A 19,459-nucleotide genomic window follows, 5' to 3' on the forward strand; every position below is an offset into this window, starting at 1 on the left:
TTCAGTTGCTCCAGCCCTGGGTGGTACTGAGTCACCAGTCGAATGCTCCTCTGTGGCTGGATGGCAGAACTTTGGGAGGTGGACAGTGACAAGAAAGATAAGGCATGGGAGATCTGTTTTTGTACAAGGCTGGGAGGGTAATTACGATCTGTGAAGACCTCAGTGAGACATTCAGTATATTTTGAGTGGGACTGCTCATCACTGCAGATACGATGGCCATGGTGGTTAGGCCGTATAGAAGGAACTTCTTGGTATGGAGTACGTGGCAGTTGTCAAAGTAGAGGTACTGCTGGTGGTGGGTGGGTTCGATATGGACAGAGGTACTGATGTAGCCATCTTTGAGGTGGAAGTCAATATTGAGGAAGATGGCTTTTTGAATTGAGTAGGACCAGGTGAAGTGAATGGGGGAGAAGGTGTTGAGGTTCTGGAGAAACATGGATAGGGTGTCCTCACCCATAATCCAGATCACAAAGGTTTCATCAATCACCTGAGTGTCTCATCACAAACTTTTAAAATTTCCAACTATGTCATTAAATTACACTCTGGGTATTATACATAACTCATATTTCACGAGAGTTTTTAACAACTACTTTGCGGTATAAAATCAGTTACATAAAGCCTTATAAAATCTATTTAGACAATGCTCTTATTATACCAGCAAATTCATGGGTCTGAAATGATCTCTACAAAATACCAGTTCTTGAAAAACAGTCTTACAAGAAGGGTAAGTAAATTAGCTTACATAGCAGTTTAATGTTGAAAGTCTATTAATGCTATTTGTATACAATACCAGATGAAAACCTGTAATCTTGTACTAATAACTTTGAGTTGAAAATGATGTCCTACAACTAGCATGCTGGGCTGTTATAATACCCATGACCAGTTTCCTTTTCTTTCAGGAATTCTAAAATGTTCTGGCAAAAAACATTCAAATCAGCTGAAGAGGCTGTGGAATACTTGTTTTCTGAGAAGATAGAGGCAGATGTGGTTGCATTACCACTTGATATCAATGAACTAACAAATGAGGGTAGTTTTGATGATGATGAAACAGGATGTCCTATAGTGCAAGATATTCCAGGGACAGTAGAAATCAATGTGCTGGAGGACAACAACATTCCCATCTATTCTACATCATATTCATCTAGTGCCACCATGGAAACTAAAGTTCAGTGCCAACTGCAGATTCATTTCTCTAAAAAGAAGAAGAGTGAACCAACAGCAATGCGGTCTAGGACATACCATAATTACAGTTTTGGCAATGTAGGTAGCCTGGCACAAACTATCCATGAAAATATTGTCAAAGCTCTACAAGGTTATATGCCACAGGCCATTTCTGAGGAATTGATTACTTCTGAGTTGTGAAATAGCATTATGAAAGAAAAACAAGCCACAGTATTCTACCTTAGTTGACGAACTGAAAGTTTTTACTGATTTCTTAATTTTATCTGGATACCACACATTGTGCAGCCAGAGAGATTAATTATTGGTCTGAAGATGATGATCTCATGGTGCCCATGTAAAAAGTGGCATACCACATAAAAAATAACTTTAACTAAAAGTAATGTATCATTTTGTATATAATAATTAAGTGAATGATAACAAAAGTGGTTAAGGGTTCAAGGTCAGAAATTTGATTGTCATTATGAATGAAAACTTCTAGAAGTGGGGAATTTTTGGTGAAAATCTCTCAATTTCTAAAAGGGAAACCCATTAGGTCTCAGCATAAATTTTGGGCTTTGTGTGGAAGTGGTGGCTGTTGATATAAATTTGGTCTGTATTGTGGGAAGATGTCTCTGAAGATTCTTAACCTTTGGGAAATCAAGTCGTGAAAAAAATGCTATAATGTGTCGCTGACCCAAACAGATGTAATACGAATTTTGATAACTTTTTTGGTTCATATTATCTGTTTGTAGAACTAAAACAGAGTTCCATGCCACAGGAGTAGTAAGACAAAACAGGACTGCTCGTTGCCCTTTCAAATCAGATAAAATCTTAACATAGAAAGATTGAAGAAGTTATAATTCCCATGTCAACACAACCAGCCAAATCACCATGGTGAAGTGGAATGACAACACCTGTGTCTAACTGGCAACAAATTTTGATCTAATCAAGCTTCTGGTTTCAGTTTCTAGATAACAAAAAGGACAAAATGAAAAGCAGCTCATCAAATAGCCTTATTTTGTGAGTCAGTATAACAAATATAGGGGCTACAGCATAGACCACCACGACTGGCTTCTGGAGAAACATACAATGGCAGTTCCTGGGAAAAAAGATGGTATTGGCTACTTTTCATTATAATTGTTAACATGGCTATTGTAAACACATATGTACTCTACAACAATGTATCTCAGGCATCCAAAGCATCATCAAGGATATGGTTGGCTGGTTTAAAAGAGGGGGAAGGGACCAAACTACAAAGTCATCAGTCCCTTGTTCCTAATAAAACAATGCCAAAACTGTGAGAATAAAACATCCAAGACTTATAACACAAAACACAAAGAACGGGAAAGGCAATGAACACTAAAAGGAACAAAAGAGGACAAGAAAACAACTGAGAGATGCAAGAAACAGTTAGAAGAGAGTAAAACAAGGAAGCAGATTACAGTGGCTGGCCAACCATAGAAATAAAAAGGAAAAGCCAGCCACTCTGCAACACATTAAAACCTCCACCCTAAAAGCACTATGGTGAAGGACATAGAGGGACAAAGGGCATGCGCTAAAACTCAGATTGAATGATAAAACCCACCCTCACAGATGAAACACAAAACCAAATCAGCCGATGAGGTGCTGTCTGCTAAAATCAATGATAACGAGTCCGGCAACCAAAGATGAAGTCGCAGGACAGCCAAAGAAGGAGAGAGCAGAAGAATATGGGTCACTGTCAACCGGGCACAGCACCGACACTGAGGTGGGTCTTTACGGTGCAGGAGGTAGCTGTGGGTCACCCAGGCATGGCCAATGCGGAGCTGGCAGAGAACCATGGCGTCCCTGCGAGAGGCCCTCATCGAGGACTTCCACACATTCATGGACCCCTTAATGGCTAGCAATTTGTTGTGCATACTGAGATTTTGCCATTCCGTCTCCCAAAGCTGAAAAACCTTGCGGCGTAATAATGAATGCAGGTCAGTAGTGGCGATGTCCATCTCCAGAACTGGTTACTGTGTAGCCTGTTTGGCAAGCCTGTCAGCAAGTTCATTTCCTGGGATTCCGACGTGACCAGGGGTGCAGACGAACACCACTGAACCACTGGACCGTTCCAGGGCATAGATGGACTCCTGGATGGATACTACCAATGGATGATGAGGGTAGCACTGGTCGATAGTTTTCAGGCTGCTCAAGGAGTCAGCACATAAAAGAAAAGACTCCCCAGGGCATGAACAGAGATACTGAAGTGCACGAGAAATGGCCACCAGCTCTGCAGTGAATAAACTGCAGCCATCGGGTAAGGAATGCTGTTCAATATGGCCACCGTGAACATAGGCAAAGCCAACGCGACCGTCAGCCATCGAGCTGTCGGTGTAAAACACTTTAGAGCCCCCGAACATGTCGAGAGTAAGTGACAGTGGAGAGCCGCAGGGTGAATGGAGTCCTTAGCGCCATGTGAGAGGTCCAGACGAAGCTGTGGTCGAGACGTACACCTTAGAGGTGTAGGTGAATGGACCTCGAGGAGAGGTGGTACAGGCAAGGACTCTAGTTCACACAGAAGTGATGCTCAGGAGAACTACGGACGTGTGCTACGTAACTGGTGAGCAGTTGCACATGTCTGATCTGTAATGCAGAGGTCAAACTGAGACAGTAAAGTTTCGACATCTCTGCCTCGGCCAGTAAGCACAGTGTCACCCCACAAGGGGTTATGGGTGTTAAATTTCTCCCAAAAGTAGGAAAGGTGTAGGGAGTTTATCAATCAGAGCAGCTAATACATTCAGGGGTATTGCACGATCTGGAGGAAGATATACATTGCAGTTATTTCCTGTGTCATCCTTATTCTGACAGCCACAGGTTCAAGAGGGGTTTGAAGGGGCACAGGTTCATTACAGACTGAGTTTAGGACATAAACGCAAACTCCACCTGACACTCAATTATAGTCGCTACGGTTCCTGTAACATGCCTTACAGCTGCGGAGGGGCCAGGGTCCACATTGCCAGAAACCAGGTTTCCTGGAGGGAAATACAGATAGCAGGTGTAAAGCTTAACAGTTGCCGTAGCTCAGCCAGGCGGTGGAAAAAACCAGAGTCACCTGCTGCCACTGATTTATTGCCTGAGCAGTCTATAACCATTGTGTCTGAGGGTCTGGCGAGATCTAGGTCCTCAGCAGACGCTAAAATCTCCACCCCATCCTCAGGCACAGAGCTTGTAGGTAGCGGTGGTGTGGGTGCCACTGCAATTTCCTTGGTCTTAGGAGTTTGCTTTTTGGATGTCTCTCAGTGCTCCTTGGGTTTCCCTAGCTGGGAGGACTTCACTGGCTTGGTCTCCGGGACTGAGGATGAGCGTGAAGCCCTACGACCATCTGCTTTCGGGCTATTCAGCCGCTGGCGGGTGTCATTTTTCCCACTAGCAGAACCCTGGGAAGGGAGAAAGGGAGTGACCCAAGGGACCCCTTCCTAGCGAGAGAAGCTGAAGAAGACTTATGCTTCTCTGGCTTAGAAGTGGGGATGGGCATCTCTGATGGTTGGGGAGGGGGGGGGGGGGGGGGAGGGGGTGTTGCTCCTGAGGAAGGAGTGCAGGAGCAACAGTGAGGGAAATGCCCCCCCACCATCAAGGGGGCAAGTGTGGTATTCTGGCTCTGAGAGGTGACTGGGATTGGCGGAGCTGATGATGCCAGAACTGCTGTAGTGGCAGCATAAGACGATGATGCACAGGATGCAGGCATTCAAATTTTCTTTTAGCCTCAGTGTAGGTCAGTCAGTCCAGGGTCTTGTACTCCATGATTTTCCTTTCTTTCTGGAGAATCCTGCAGTCTGGCGAGCAAGGCAAATGGTGCTCTCCACGGTTGACACAGATGGGAGACGGGGCACATGGAGTATTGGGATGTGATGGATGTCCGCAATCCCGACATGTGATGCTGGAAGTACAACAGGAAGATATATGGCCGAACTTCCAGCACTTAAAGCACCACATTGGGGGAGGTATATAGGGCTTTACATCACAGCCGTATACAATCACCTTGACCTTGTCGGGCAATGTACCACCCTCAGACGCCAAGATGAAGAAACTGGTGGCAACCTGATTATCCTTCGGACCCTGGTGGACACACCGGACAAAATGTGCACCTTGTCGCTCTAAATGGCACGCAGCTCATCATTAGACTGCAAAAGAAGGTCCCTGTGAAATATAATACCATGGACCATATCCCAGTTCTTATGGGGCGTAATGGTTACAGAAACGTCCCCCAGCTTGTCCCAAGCGAGTAATGCCCGTGATGGGCTGTGGATGCTGTTTTGATCAAGACTGACCCAGATCTCATTTTAGACAAACCCTCCACCTCCCCAAACTTGTCCTCTAAATGCTCAACAAAAAACTGAGGCTTCATCGTCATGAAAGATTCCCCATCAGCTCTCGAAGATACAAGGTACCGGGGCGAATAAGATCTGCTGCCATCCTTAGCCTGACCTTCCTCCCATGGTGTCGTGAGGGAGGGGGATGATTAGGGGTAGTACTTCTGTGCATTGAATTGAGCTTGTGAATGCTTAGAGATTGCTGGTGTTTCACCACCAGCAAGAGATGATGGACTACACTTCATTGCGCGTCATCTGCCCTGATGCCACCCACTACGACCAGGGGCCCTCCCCACGGGCACCACCCAGCCGCAGCAAAGGCCACCTTGCAGGATGGCCATTGCCGGGAGTCCCGATGCCCCAGGGGGATGGGCACCTACCCCTTGGCATACATGGTGAGTTAACGGTGCAGGCATCAGCTGAGCTATCCATGTGTGGTCAGGAGGCTACAACCAACAGGTTACATGGCGGCCCCACCACAATGGACTGGCTACCATGCTGGATATCAGGTGCAAAGAAGTCCATGGTCACTGTCGGTGCAGAAAGCGACACTGCATAGTGCATGGTGGAAAACGGACCCAGAAAGGTGTCCTTGCCCAAGAGATGGAGAATGGACTGCAATGCGACAGCGAGAAATTGGGCTAAGGATCTCAATACACAATGCACCATGTAAGGCGCCCTTCCCCAACTGGCTCGCTCTTTGGGAAAATTTTGAAGAATGGAGGTCAAACCCTACAGGGGACCATCACATAAAGGCCACAATGTGTGAAACTCCTTTTAGTTGCCTCTCACAACAGGCAGGAATAACTCAGGCCTATTCTAACCCCCGGATCCGCAGGGGAGCATCAAGGATATCTGAAGATATATTGCAACCTCATATCCGAAAATCAGGCAGAATGCAGGAAGAAGCAGTGACAGATGAATATCACTGCAGACCTCCAGGAAGAAAGTTTTGGATTCTGTGCAACTGGATGGGAGAGGCCACATTATTGGATAAAGAGAAAAGCTCAGAAGATGTCCACTCCAAAATTTTTCAAGGAAGGCTCTAACATTCTGCACTAAATGTTTGTTTTGTTTTGTTTTTGGGGCACAAAAACTTCTAGGGTCATACGCACCCATGTCAGAACTGTACAACACGAGGACAAAGAGAGGAGTTAAAAGTGATTACACATTAATCCCAATCGACAGAAGAGAAGGCAGCTAAAAACAGGAATGTGGAGAAATGTCTATAAGATATGTCATAAATAAACCAAGGTCCTGAACTAATTAAATAACCTTCGTCATGTTTCTACAATGGGTAAAAAGTAAAATGTGGTTGACAGTCCGTGCACCATTCGCCGATAACTCAGACAGCAAATACAAACGAGAACGCAAGTGCTTACGGAAAGGCCATTCTGTCTGAAATGGTGAACCATCACAGATGGCAATGAGCACAAAGTTGTGGGGGAGCACCATTTAAAAAATGGTGATGGCTAAAAATACAGTGCCCGATACACAACCTAGCTAATATGATTTCCTCATGACGAGAAGGCTGAGAGGAGGCTGTCCAAGCCGCTGGGAAAGGCTTAAAATCCCGGAGCCTGTTCCCATGAAGGAAAGACCTGTGGTGATGCCAAAGTGAAACCACCTGCTGACAGATTGCAACAAAGAGATCATCGGAAGGAATTAAGAACTAGCAGGCTGAGGTACGAGGACTGCAGCCTTGGCAGCAGCATCAGTGGCCTCATTTCCTGTCAGACTGATGTAACCAGGTGCCCACATAAATATCACAGTGGCTCCATTATGAGTGAGCAAGTGGCAGCTGAACTGGACCCTTTCACTAAGGGATGGACAGTGTACAGTACATAGAGGCTTCAAAGGGCACTGAGTGAGTCAGAGCAGATTACGCAATTGAAAAGCCTGTGTCATCGGATGTCCTCCATGGGCTGATACAGGGCGAAGAGCTCTATAGTAAATACTGAGCAGTATTCTGGAAGCCAATACTGAAAAACGTTGGTGCCAATGAAGAAGGCACATCTGATAAGACGGTCAGTCTGAGAGCCATCAATGTACACAAAGGTACTATCACGAAGCTCCAAACAAATGTCATGAAACTGAAGGCGGCAGTGAGGCTGGAGCAGTGTCCTTAGGAAGCAAATGAAGAACAAGGCGGTGAATGGTTCACATCCATCAGAGTGTGAAGTTAAGAAGCTGGAGCAAGAGCCGAAAGTTAACTCCAGGAGGTAACAGAGAAGAGGGGTGGGCCCTCTACTGGTGATCAAAGGAGTCATAGAAGAATGAGGCTTGGATGGGTTGCCACACATGGCAGACAAATGCATGCATATCTGCTGAGGAGAAAGTCACAGTGGTAGGGCAGTGGTAGTTTGGCAGCATCTGCATACACTCTCAATGGGGCTAGTGTACAAGGTGCCAGTGGCCAAATGGATGCCTCAATGATGGGTAGTTTTGAGATGGCGTAAGAGGGACGGATGTGCAAATGCATAAACGAAACATCCATAGTCTAGTTTCAAACGGACAAGAGGCTGGTACAAATGGAGGATGATGGTTTGATCTGCTCCCCAGGAAGTACCACTGAGGACAGATAGGACATAGAGGGACCACGTACAGCAGGCTGTCAGTTAAGACACATGGGAGAACCAAGAAAATTTCCTATAGAGCAGGAGCCCCAGGAATTTCACAGTTTCAACAAACAGAAGAGCAACAGGCCCAAGATGTAAAGATGGTGGAAGAAACCAATTTTGCCTCCTGAAATTCATACAAATTGTTCTGTCAGTGGAAAAATGAAAGCCACTGTCTATGCTCCATGAGTAAAGACAATCGAGACATCACTGAAGATGCTGCTCAATGAGAAGTCTTTGGAGGACTGTGATGGATGGCAAAAATCACTAATGAAAAGGGAGCCTGAGACGCCCAGTGGGAGCCAGGCCATTATAGGGTAAATGACGATAGCAAAGAGAGGGACGTTTAGGACGGAACCCTGAGGGATACCATTCTCCTGGATAAAGGTGGCTGGCAAGGCAGAACCCACATGTGCCTCGAAACCTCAGTCTTTTAAAAATTCCTGAAGGAAATGGAGCATGCAGCCATGGAAGCCCCACGTGTAGAAAGTACAGAGGATACGAGTCCTCCAACAGGTGTTGCAGGCTTTCTCTAAATCAAAGAAACATGGCCACCATCTGGAATTTCCACAGAAAATCATTCATGACATGTGTGGACAAAGTGACATGATGGTCAACTACAGAACGGCACACTTGAAATCCACATTGTGGAGTGGTTAGTAAACTGCGAGACTTGAGCCACCATACCAGCCAGGCATGAATCATACGTTCCATCACCTCGTAAACAGAGCTGGTGAGAGAAATGGGGTGGTAGCTCAAAGGAAGCTTAGGCTCTGAGCTTAGGTATGGGTATGATAGTGGCCTCACACCAGTGTCTGGGAAATGTGCCCAGATGTGGTTGTACGTATGAAGCAGAAAGTGCTTGCATGGAAGAGAAAGGTGCTGCTACATCTGAATGTGAGTATCATCTGGCCATGGGGCAGAAGATTGGGATGATGTGGGAGCATGATCTAGCTCCCTCATAGTAAAGGCGACATTGTAGCACTCTCAATTCTGAGAAGAAAACGGTATCACCTGAGCCCCCTCTGCTCGTTTCCGATGGAGGAAGGCAGGGTGATAGTGAGAGGAGCTCAAAATCTCCACATAATTGTGGCTAAGTTGTTGGAAATAGCAATAGCATCCACTATGAGACCATCTGCTACGGCCAAGCTGGAGATTGGGGAATGGATCTTGGTCCAGAGAGCCATTAGAGGTTGGACCACACGACGGAAGAGGGAGCTGAACTATTGAAAGAACTAGTGAATGAAATCCAGCTACCTTTTTTGCTATCCCGAAGGACACAAAGAGACTGTGCATGCAACCATTTATAATGAATGTAGTTTGTCATTGTAGGATGATGATAAAAACGCAGAGAGCATGTCTCCACATGCAAAATGCATCGTGCCACGTCTCAGTCCACCATGGGACATGGTGTGGTAAAGAGGAAGTGTGAGGAATGGAACATTCTGCAGCAGTAAGGATAACATTTGTAAGGTATTCTACCTGATCGTCACAACTGGGAAAATGTTGTTCGTTGAAGGTCGCCAGTAAGCTGCCATTTGAGTGTGCACGTAGGTGGGGTATGTGTCAACAAATGGGGAGCACACAGGAAATGGTCACTTGATCATATGTCAGAGAAAATGAACCACTCAAGACGATGGGCAAGCTGGGCTGTGCAAAAGGACAGGTCCAAATTGGAATAGGTGTGTGTGCAGTCTAAAAGGAACATGGGTGCTTCCGTGTTAAGGCAGGAGGAGGTTAAGTTCATTGAGAAGGTCAGTCAAGAGGGCTCCTCTTGGACAGGTTCTGGGAGAACCTGTCCGGGAAGGTCAAAACAGACTGGGAAGAAATGTGAGAGTTCAAATAGCAGCCATAAATCCTCTGTTTGATTGAAGCCCACAAACGTTCCATTGAAGGAGAGTCATAATGAGGAAAGGGGAGGAGGGAAAAAATGAAGGGGTGTCACCTTGGCAGCTTCCGAGTGCCAGCCTTCGAAGACTCAATGCTACAGGGTGCAGAGGCTGCAGGATCCTACTCCACGAGATCTACAGAGGTCTCAGCATTCTCCCTCTGTCGATCTGCGGAGCCCAGGGCAGAAAAACATCTGGCAATGTGCACCAACAACACGGAGGTTGGCCGGGTGAGGGTATCACATGGTGACACCATCAAAGTGGATCTCTGAGTTGGCGAAGGACAAGGCTATTTGCCTTTAGTTGACTTCTTGGAGCCTTTTCTGTTAGCAGAGAAAGACTCAGATGTTTGTTGGCTGGAGGGGAATAGGAAGTCTTCGCAGGAGTATTCCTTCTGTCCATTCTGCATTGCTGGTTGCGTAGCAGGTGACTTCAGCCTGTGAGGTGAAAGTTTGGTGGCTTGTTGCACAGCTGGATGAGGAGACAGCAATGCTACCATGACACTGGGCGATTTCACAAATGCAGTGCTGAATTTCAGGTCACATGTCTGTGTGGCCATGTCCTTCGTGGAGCGAGATGTAGCAAGAACTGTAGCACTTTTTCCTTTACCCACATCTCCTGGACATCCTGCTCATTGAGATACATTGGACAATCTCGAGAGGAGGCAGCATGGTCGCCATTGGAGTTGATACAGCAGGGAGAAGAAGACAGACAATCACCCTCGTGAGCGTCCCTATCACAGATTACACATTTGGCCGGTGTCAACAGGACTTTCAAGTGTGATTGAAACAATGACACTCTTAGCACTGCATCGGGTTCAGAATGTACGGTCAGACTGTGATAACTTCATAGCCTGCTTTGATCTCGGATGGAACCACCACTATCAAAAGAGCACATGTGGGTATTAAGGATGCATCTACCTTTTTCATCACCTGATGGACTGCAATGACACCCTGATCAAAGAGATACGTTTGGATTTCTGCCTCAGTCACACCACTGAGCAGCCTATTGTAAATAACACTGCAGGAAGAGTTCTCAGTTCTATAGGCCTTGACACGAACAGGATAGCTGCGTAGAAGCAAAGCAGCAAGCAGTAGTTGTGTTAGAGAATCATAAGTAGTCTCCAAAAGCAAAGTGCCATTGTGTAAATGAGAGCAGGATTTCACAGGGCCACTAACTGCACCAACACCTTTCTGAATAAGTAACGGATTTATCAATGCAAAGAACTGACTGTCTTCAGTACGTGAAACCATGGTGCAGCTGGAAGGGTCTTCCAATTGGGGGCTGCATTCTGTTTATGTTTAGTAGACACTGACTGTGAAAATGAAGACTGGCTCATTGTGAGAAAAATCACCATGACTGCCAGCATCTCCAATGGTGCGCTCCTTCCAACTGGGGGCCCCACCTGCCTTATGTTATTGTTCACACCTCAGGTGATACCTGCCGAACAGGGGCCACAGGGGCCAATTGGCAATCTGGGAAGGTAGTAGCTCAGGCAATCACCCCCCTTCCCCCCAGGGCCTCGCCTGTATCAGGGGGTGCATGCGAACCCTACCTGTTGACCCAAGGCCGGGAATTCCATATTACACAGTCACCTGTTATGCATCAGACGTGTGGGCCGGCCTTCAGGAGCGCACAAGGAGGAACAAGAAAAAGAGGAACTCAAATGCCACCAAAGAGGAGGAAGGATAGGAGAAGGTGGGGAAAAAAAAAGGGGAACGAAAAACAGTGGTGAGTCTGTTCAGATAACAGCTAATGAAAATGTGGAACACATTCCAAAAAAACATCGCAGACATGTTTCCCAAGAGGGGAAAAGGAGTAGCAAGAGGACAGACATGCAACATGAAAGGGAAAAATGATGTAAAGACTGGGAGCCCGTGGTAGCCAAGCACAAATCCGCCAAAGAGTGGCGAGCCTCCTGGGGGTACGTACTAAATGTAAGTTAACTTTATGTACTCCTTGTTTTCCAAAATTTCATAACTAACCAGACTTCCCACACAGTTGCCTGGTTGTAACTGTACCATCTAACTCATTACTAATTTCTATGAATACTTGTTTTTACAACACTTAGATCAATAATAACGAGATTCAACATTTTTAGTAAGTGTAACTCACTAGGCCTGGTAGGTTCTACTGACTAACCTTCATAGATAATCACAATTACCCTTGTACAGCAAGTTATGAGTGGCATGTCTACATTTAGAGTCTAACTACAGAAAATCATAAATTATTTCTCACAATCTTTCAAGAGTACTGAATTTATGTTTAATTTGAGCATTTAAACAAATCTTTCCCACTTCGAAATTCAGTGTTTTGTTTCTAATCTATCGCCTTAAAAAAATTAAGTGTACACAAATTGTAAAACAGGAAAGAAAAGCTGAAGAAAGATCGTTTTCTTTATTGGACACTGCATGTGCCCAACATCCTTTCAAACACTTCCTTAAATTTTTTTAAAGAATCAAACTAAAAAAAAAAAAAAAAAAAAAAAAAAAATTCGCTGCTAATGGGTTAACAGCAAAAAGGGATTTCATCACATGAATAATTTAAGCCATCAATTTCAAGAAGATAAAAATGACAGACTGGTACTCACCATACAGCATAAATGTTGAGCTGGAAATAGGCATAACAAAAGACTGTCAAACAAGTAAGCTTTCGGCCATAAAGGCCTTCATCAGAATTTAACAACACACACACACACACTCAAGCAAATGCAACTCCTGCATGTATTTGTTTTGTGTGTGTGTGTGTGTGTGTGTGTGTGTGTGTGTGTGTGTGTGTGTGTGTGTGTGTGTGTGTGTACTATTGGCCAAAACTTGTTGAGAGTCTTTCATTGCACCTAACTGCGACTCTACATTTACACTATGTGGTGAGAAGCAATCTGTCCTTTTCAAAATATTGCCATTATTCCATCATGGATTTTCCATTGTTTGTTTAATCTATTAATTTGGCAGTGAATACGGAATAGCTATTATGCTAACATCAGGCACAAAGATAAAAGTGCGTGGGTGTGAAAATTTTGTAGGATCAAAGATTTTAAACTATTTCATTCGGCTTCCAAAGATGACAACTGTCATGATACTCCAAAAAACTCACAGCCACACATATTTCTCTTTATACCTGAGAATGGTGGAACAGACAAAAACTGGTTTGTAAAATAAAATTATGAATACTGTAGAAAATTACACCAGCATTGTGTGCGTTTTCTTTCATAACGTATATCAGCTTTGTTTGCAATACATAGAGCAGCCATACCTGTGAACCAGATTTTCTGTATAGGATATTGCATTCCTTCTGGCTTTCACTGCAAAGGTACTCCCAATTACAGAAAATGCTTTATGAATTATTCTGTGTTTATGTCATTTATATAGATGAATAAGATAAATTCAAACAATGGAATATACAGGATGGAATAACAACAATATTCTGAAAAGGACCGATTGCTACTCACCGCGTGGAGGAGATGCCGAGTTGAGTTGCAGGCAGGCACCACAGAAAAAGGCCTTTTGGGCGAAAGCATTTTTGTAGCGCCTGTCTGCAACTCAGTGTCTCCTCTACAAGATAAGTAGCAATCTATCCTTTTCATAATACTGTCGATGAGTACGGTAAGTTTTGTGTTGATATGTGTTGCCAGTTTTTAAGAATATATTGTACTCACAATACAATAAGTACATCTGCTCAAAAAGTGTCTGACCATGTGCAGTTGTCAGTAAAAAAGGTAAATACATCAACAACATTGTTTAGGATTGGGTGTTCCAAACCTAAGTATATACATGAGAAGCACGTTATAAAAAGGGATTGACGCATGACTCTCACAGTGCAGGTGAGCTCTGTGGTTTCTCTTTTATCTAGCAATTTGATGTCTTGCAAGGCTTACTTAGGACAATGCAAATATTTACACACACATGGAGCTATGTAGCGGACACATCACAATGGGCCACTTGCATGTCATGAATGAAACTATGCAATAAACCACTGGTTCTACATATACATATAAAAATGTAAAAATGTAAATGTGGCGAGTTTCAGCATATTTGGAAATTTATAATTGAAAACTGAATGAGGAATGACTATTTTTTTTTTCAAAAAACTATTCTTAGCAGTCTTAGAAGAACTCTTCAGAGACCTGAACTGGGGATTAGAAGAAGTACTGTGTGTTGCCCATCATCATTTTTGCTTGTGAGGCTGTACTAGCCCATAAAATGCAAAAATTAATGGTGGAACTTAACATAGGAAGTTTGAAAGTGTGCCTGAAAAGCAATTTATAATTGTACTATAACTAAAATGTGGAAAGACAAGGGTAAATATTAACACTTAATTCACACAAGCAGCTAATGTTTTATATTTACAGTGGTGGAAGAAAAAGTTGGTATGACTAACAAAAGAAATCGTGACCTGGAGAGCCTTTAGTTTTTGATACTAACAAGGGAACCTCCCCATCGTACCCCCCTCAGATTTAGTTATAATTTGTCACAGTGGATTGGCCTTGTAAAACTGAACACAGATCAATCGAGAAAACAGGAAGAAGTTGTGTGGAACTATGAAAAAATAAGCAAAATATACAAACTGAGTAGTCCATAGGCAACATAGGCAATATCATGGAGGAAATGAGGATAAGTAGGCCGTGGTCTTGTGGTTAGCGTGAACAGCTGCTGAGCGAAAGGTCCTTGGTTCAAGCCTTCCCCCGAGCGAAAAGTTTAATTACTATTTTTGCAAAGTTATGATCTGTCCATTCGTTCATTGACGTCTCTGTTCACTGTAATAAGTTTAGTGTCTGTGTGTTGCGACCGGACCGCAAAACCGTGTGATTAGTAGACGAAAGGACGTGCCTCTCCCATGGGAACCTAAAACATTTGATCGGAAGGTCATAGGTCAACCGATTCCTCCACAGGAAAACACGTCTGATATATTCTATACAACACTGGTGACCGCATGTGCGTCACATGACAGGAATATGTTGTCGACCCACCTAACTTGCACACTTGGCGAATGGGTAAAAAGATTCTTCTACCTTGCCCGGTTTAGGTTTTCTTGTGGATGTGATAATCACTTCCAAAAAAGTGATGAAAACATAAGAGTGTGTCACATAAACTGCAACAAATGAATGCAACAGTTTCACAGTCGCACAGTTTTCTCTGTGCTCTGCCAAAACATATGTTTTTAAGGTTTTCAAATTTTTCCGTGTGTAGACCGTCAAATCCCGCATATGTCCAAGCAAATCTGAACATGTCCTGGAATTTTGAAGAGCGATGTTGATTATGTGAGAGTGCCTGAACTCTGATAATTGTCTGAAAATAAAAAATTAAAATTTCCACTCGAGGGAAGATTTGAACCAAGGACCTCTCGTTTCACAGCTGCTCACGCTAACCATGGGACCACGGCGCTACTGAGCTTACAATCTCCTTGATGTTGCCTATGTTGCCCATGGAGTACTCAGTTTGTATATTTTGCTTATTTTTTCATAGTTCCACACAACTTCTTCCTGTTTTCTCGATTGATCTTTGTTCAGTTTGTCAAGGCCTATCCACTGTGCCAACTTATAACTAAATCTGACGGGGGTGTGATGGGGAGGTTCCCTTGTAAGATTCAATTATCTCTGAAATAGAAAGTTTACAATCTGTATGTATTACCAGTTTTGAGAGTATGAAACCCATATGAAAACTGATGGTAGTACACTGAGCAATAAAGAGGTACATGTTCGAAATTGCTAAGTGAAAGAAAACAAACAAATGGATATTCTGACAGTTCAAAGTTTTCAAATTGCAGTATGCATAGGAAAAACATTGATTAATAGGCAACAAACAGCTCCATACACAATAGCCAAACCAGAGACAGTGGTTGGTTGTGCCTGGTTAAAAGGAATACAGTAAAGACTAAAACCACTATGTTTTACCAAGGAGTAAAGCTATTTAACAACACCAAAAGAGTTCAAAACATAGCTTAATGGAACTGTATAAATCTAAAATATGTCTGAAAGTATAGTTACAAAAAATAGTTTTTGCCCTGCTCAAGAATTCATGTAACAAAAATGATTACAAATAAATACTCAGCTGACCAATAACAAAGTAGCCAAAGCTAGTTAACTTGATGTTGATAAATAACACACAACACATCTAGCTTGAAAAATTATTCCATGTAATATGAAAACCAAGCTGTATAATTTCTCGTTTGAATGAAGTTCTTTCTGATTCTTTAATCTTGCCTTGTGTAATTCAGCAATATATAGCATATGTATGTACCTATATTCTGAGTTTCCTATATGAATACTTTTTTTACCCCTTACTCTTATGTACCTCTGTATAAATAATGCATTTGTAAAATTATGACGTCCATACAAAGAAATTTGTCTATGGATCAATGAATAAAAATAAATAAGCAATAGACGGGAGTAGGTGGCAAATATAGCCATGCACATCAGCAAGGAAGCTTTTGCTGAAAACTAAGAGGAAAGGAATAACTGAAGAGGACTAGTGGATGGTGGGTAGGTGACTACAGAAAACATTCAGACTCAAAATGGATACATGTCACTAAACACTAGCCTATAATGCACATAAACATCTAGAGGAAGCCTTTATCAGACACGGAAAATGGCTGGTGACCATGACAACTCAGTAATATTTATTTTAGGCAACAGATAATCTAATAGAAAATGAGGTTTATTACTAATTATGAAAGCTTGAATTTCTGATACAAACTGTGTACCGTAATGGTCAGCACTTGCACAGTGGCAAAATTGTAATGCTAATGAACAGCAACTCATGGATTTTTCACTAGTCCTTGACTCGCTTTATACCCCTGTGGGTCCTGGGTATTGATGGATAGCAGCAATGTTTGTAGCTTGTGCAGTTTCAATTATTTTGATTCACACAGCATTTCCCTAACGGATTACTTGCACTGCCCACCTCAAAAGGGCTTTATACACATTTTTCAGTCTTAAAAATGTGCGAGACGTAAATGACGCAAATTTGCAGTGTCAACACTGTAGGTTCATGGTTTTTATGTTGTTCAAGACGTCAATGGAAACATTGTAGTCAATTATAGGGTTACATATGGTAACACTGGTGTCCACATCAACAGTTTTAGGCATGCTTATATTCATCTGGAATAGCTGTATATTCTCAAAAATAAGGAATGCTTACTCAAAATATGAGCGGCCCTTGGGATTGCCACGATGAAAGTCTGCTCTGCATCTTCAGTATCCTGCGTCATCTGGTAATATGAGTCCAATAGAAACAATCCTGGCAAACGTAGTATTATGCATATTGCTATCTCCACTTGCTCGTCTCGAATCATATTTCTCAGACGTAGCATCATCCCGCTGGAATATTAAGCAGCTGTTTATTTACTTGCAGAACTTACACCGGTTAATACCGACATATGAAGTCCAGTTTACAATTCACCTTCGAGATAATTTGCCGATTGCAAATGTGTAATAATTACTTTATAGAAGATAAGTTCGCATAATTTCAAAATAGAAATGTAATGCCGAAAAGCAATACCGGCTGTCATTTACAACGAGCCAAGAGCTGGGTATCTCAGCCGTCTCTTTGCAACTGTTAACCTTGTATAACATATTACTTTAGTAATCACACATAAGAAACGCGCTAGCTCGGTAACTCATTTCAAATGTAAGCATGTGCTATTCAAACTACTGTAATTCCTAATCACATAACCTCCACACAAATAACACGCATTATCTGTTAACTCAGTAAACGTGCCAGTGTGTAACAAGTAGCCTCGATTTGTAGCATTAGTTTGTTGCTTCACAACTGATCAAATTCCATATTGACTCTATATTATAGCTGAATTCCTACTCAGATACAGTGTTATGCTCGCCATGCGCTTAGCATTTTTTTTTAGTGTTGTCAGTTTACTAATCTCTCTCTACGGGGACAGTCATTTGTTTAACTTCTGTTGATCAACCGGCATTGCCAGGGTTGCACATGCACTTTACGAACGCGGCCTATCGCGTTTTCACCTCAGTTTGTTGCGTAGACCGTGTGTGTTGCGATATGTCATAGCGACTGACAGGAGGTATTTGATAGTCGTTTGCAAATGTGGACGATGTTTTAAAATCTTTCTTGTGGCTGGTACCCGTACAGAACTTGCTGCCAGTGACTTAATGTTAACTCAATAAATGTTTTACAACACTAAGTGCTAAGTTTTCAGAAAACTCCAAGTAAAGAAGTCCATAAATATTTGCAAAAATACTTCATAGGTGTTGTCTATGAAATTTGTGTGATTGTGAAGTGTTTTCCTGATGAGATGTCGTATAATTAGTGCTCCGTTGTTACAATTAACAGCCGTCTGTTTTAACTTCGATGATGGGTTGGATACAATACTGCTCTCAGGTAAATATTTACCATTTGCTTTACATTCCAGAATATCAGTAGGAAATAATCACTATTACAGAATAAAGCTATTAGCAATACCGCAACAATGAACGCAAAACAGATATGACAGTTCGCATCATTTTGCTACTTTTCAGGTTCCAGGGAATAATTGCTGTAAGCAGCTCATATTTCAGGTAAACCTTCAAGGTGCCATCTGAATTTAGCCAAGTTCTCTCCCAGCATGACAGGGGCAAGCATAGATGTAGCCCTTCACAGATGTAATGCTTCCGTGGCTTGTAGCAACATTAGACAAGTGCAGTGCTTACGAAGAAATTGTATTAGCTGAGTATTGCAGTTATAAACTTACTTGTGCTTCTTAGAATACATGTTTTATTGACATTTAACCTGCAAATTTTAGGTGCTTCATACATGAAGGAATCCTGAAATGAGAGTATGCAGCATGATGTTAAAATGCTTTTGGAATTTCGTCACAAAGGTGATCCCTCCGTGGCTGTACTCATCAGACTTCTTCCTTTGTTCATTTGGTGGTTCTGTTCACATGTCTAGTTCATATACTTGCAAAAGTAATACTCTGTGTCTCAAAATGAAAAGTGACAGATTTCTGAATGTCATTATCTTTTTGTTCATTATAACATGCATAAATGAGGCAAACCATGTTTCTAGTCGATGTATCAATGTTACTATTTGTTTTCATAACTTGAAATACATATATTTTGATGCACACAATTATTTCAGTACTGTTGAAATGATTTCTCTTCATCATATCTGACTCCCACTCCCTTTCCTATGTGCCACCCATTTTCTTATTCCTCGGTAAGTGTGGCTTAGTAGGCTTGAAATCTTGGTTGTTTTAACAGATTGACCTGTAACAGGCGGAAGTCTAGGTCAGGTTGTGGTAATAGATTGATCAGCAGCATATTGAAAAGGGCAAGTGGAGTCCAATATGTTACTTGTACTGGATTAGTGCGCTTGGCTTAAAGCCTCCTGCCATATCATTACTGTCAGAATTGCTACTACCATTACCATGTAATCTGCTCATTATAATTTCATTTCTGCTCGTTATAATTTCATTCTGCCTTTTGTTTGTGGGCTTTATTTATTCCAGT

The 19,459-nt window shown here is 42.7% G+C and overlaps 1 protein-coding gene across 1 annotated transcript in view; it reads right to left on the reverse strand.

The window, feature by feature from the left end:
- Positions 1 to 17,811, reverse strand: part of LOC124605385 (RING finger protein 145-like) — a 176,558-nt gene extending 158,747 nt beyond the window's left edge. The window contains exons 1-2 of the mRNA XM_047137025.1: positions 17,400 to 17,811; positions 17,139 to 17,317 (exon numbers count right to left, since the gene is read on the reverse strand). Coding sequence (XP_046992981.1) covers positions 17,139 to 17,313 — 175 coding nt within the window. The 5' untranslated portion in view covers positions 17,314 to 17,317; positions 17,400 to 17,811. The remainder of the gene's footprint in view (positions 1 to 17,138; positions 17,318 to 17,399) is intronic.
- Between the last annotated feature and the right edge of the window lie 1,648 nt (positions 17,812 to 19,459).

Source organism: Schistocerca americana, chromosome 3, assembly GCF_021461395.2.
Source record: "Schistocerca americana isolate TAMUIC-IGC-003095 chromosome 3, iqSchAmer2.1, whole genome shotgun sequence".
Taxonomy (NCBI): domain Eukaryota; kingdom Metazoa; phylum Arthropoda; class Insecta; order Orthoptera; family Acrididae; genus Schistocerca; species Schistocerca americana.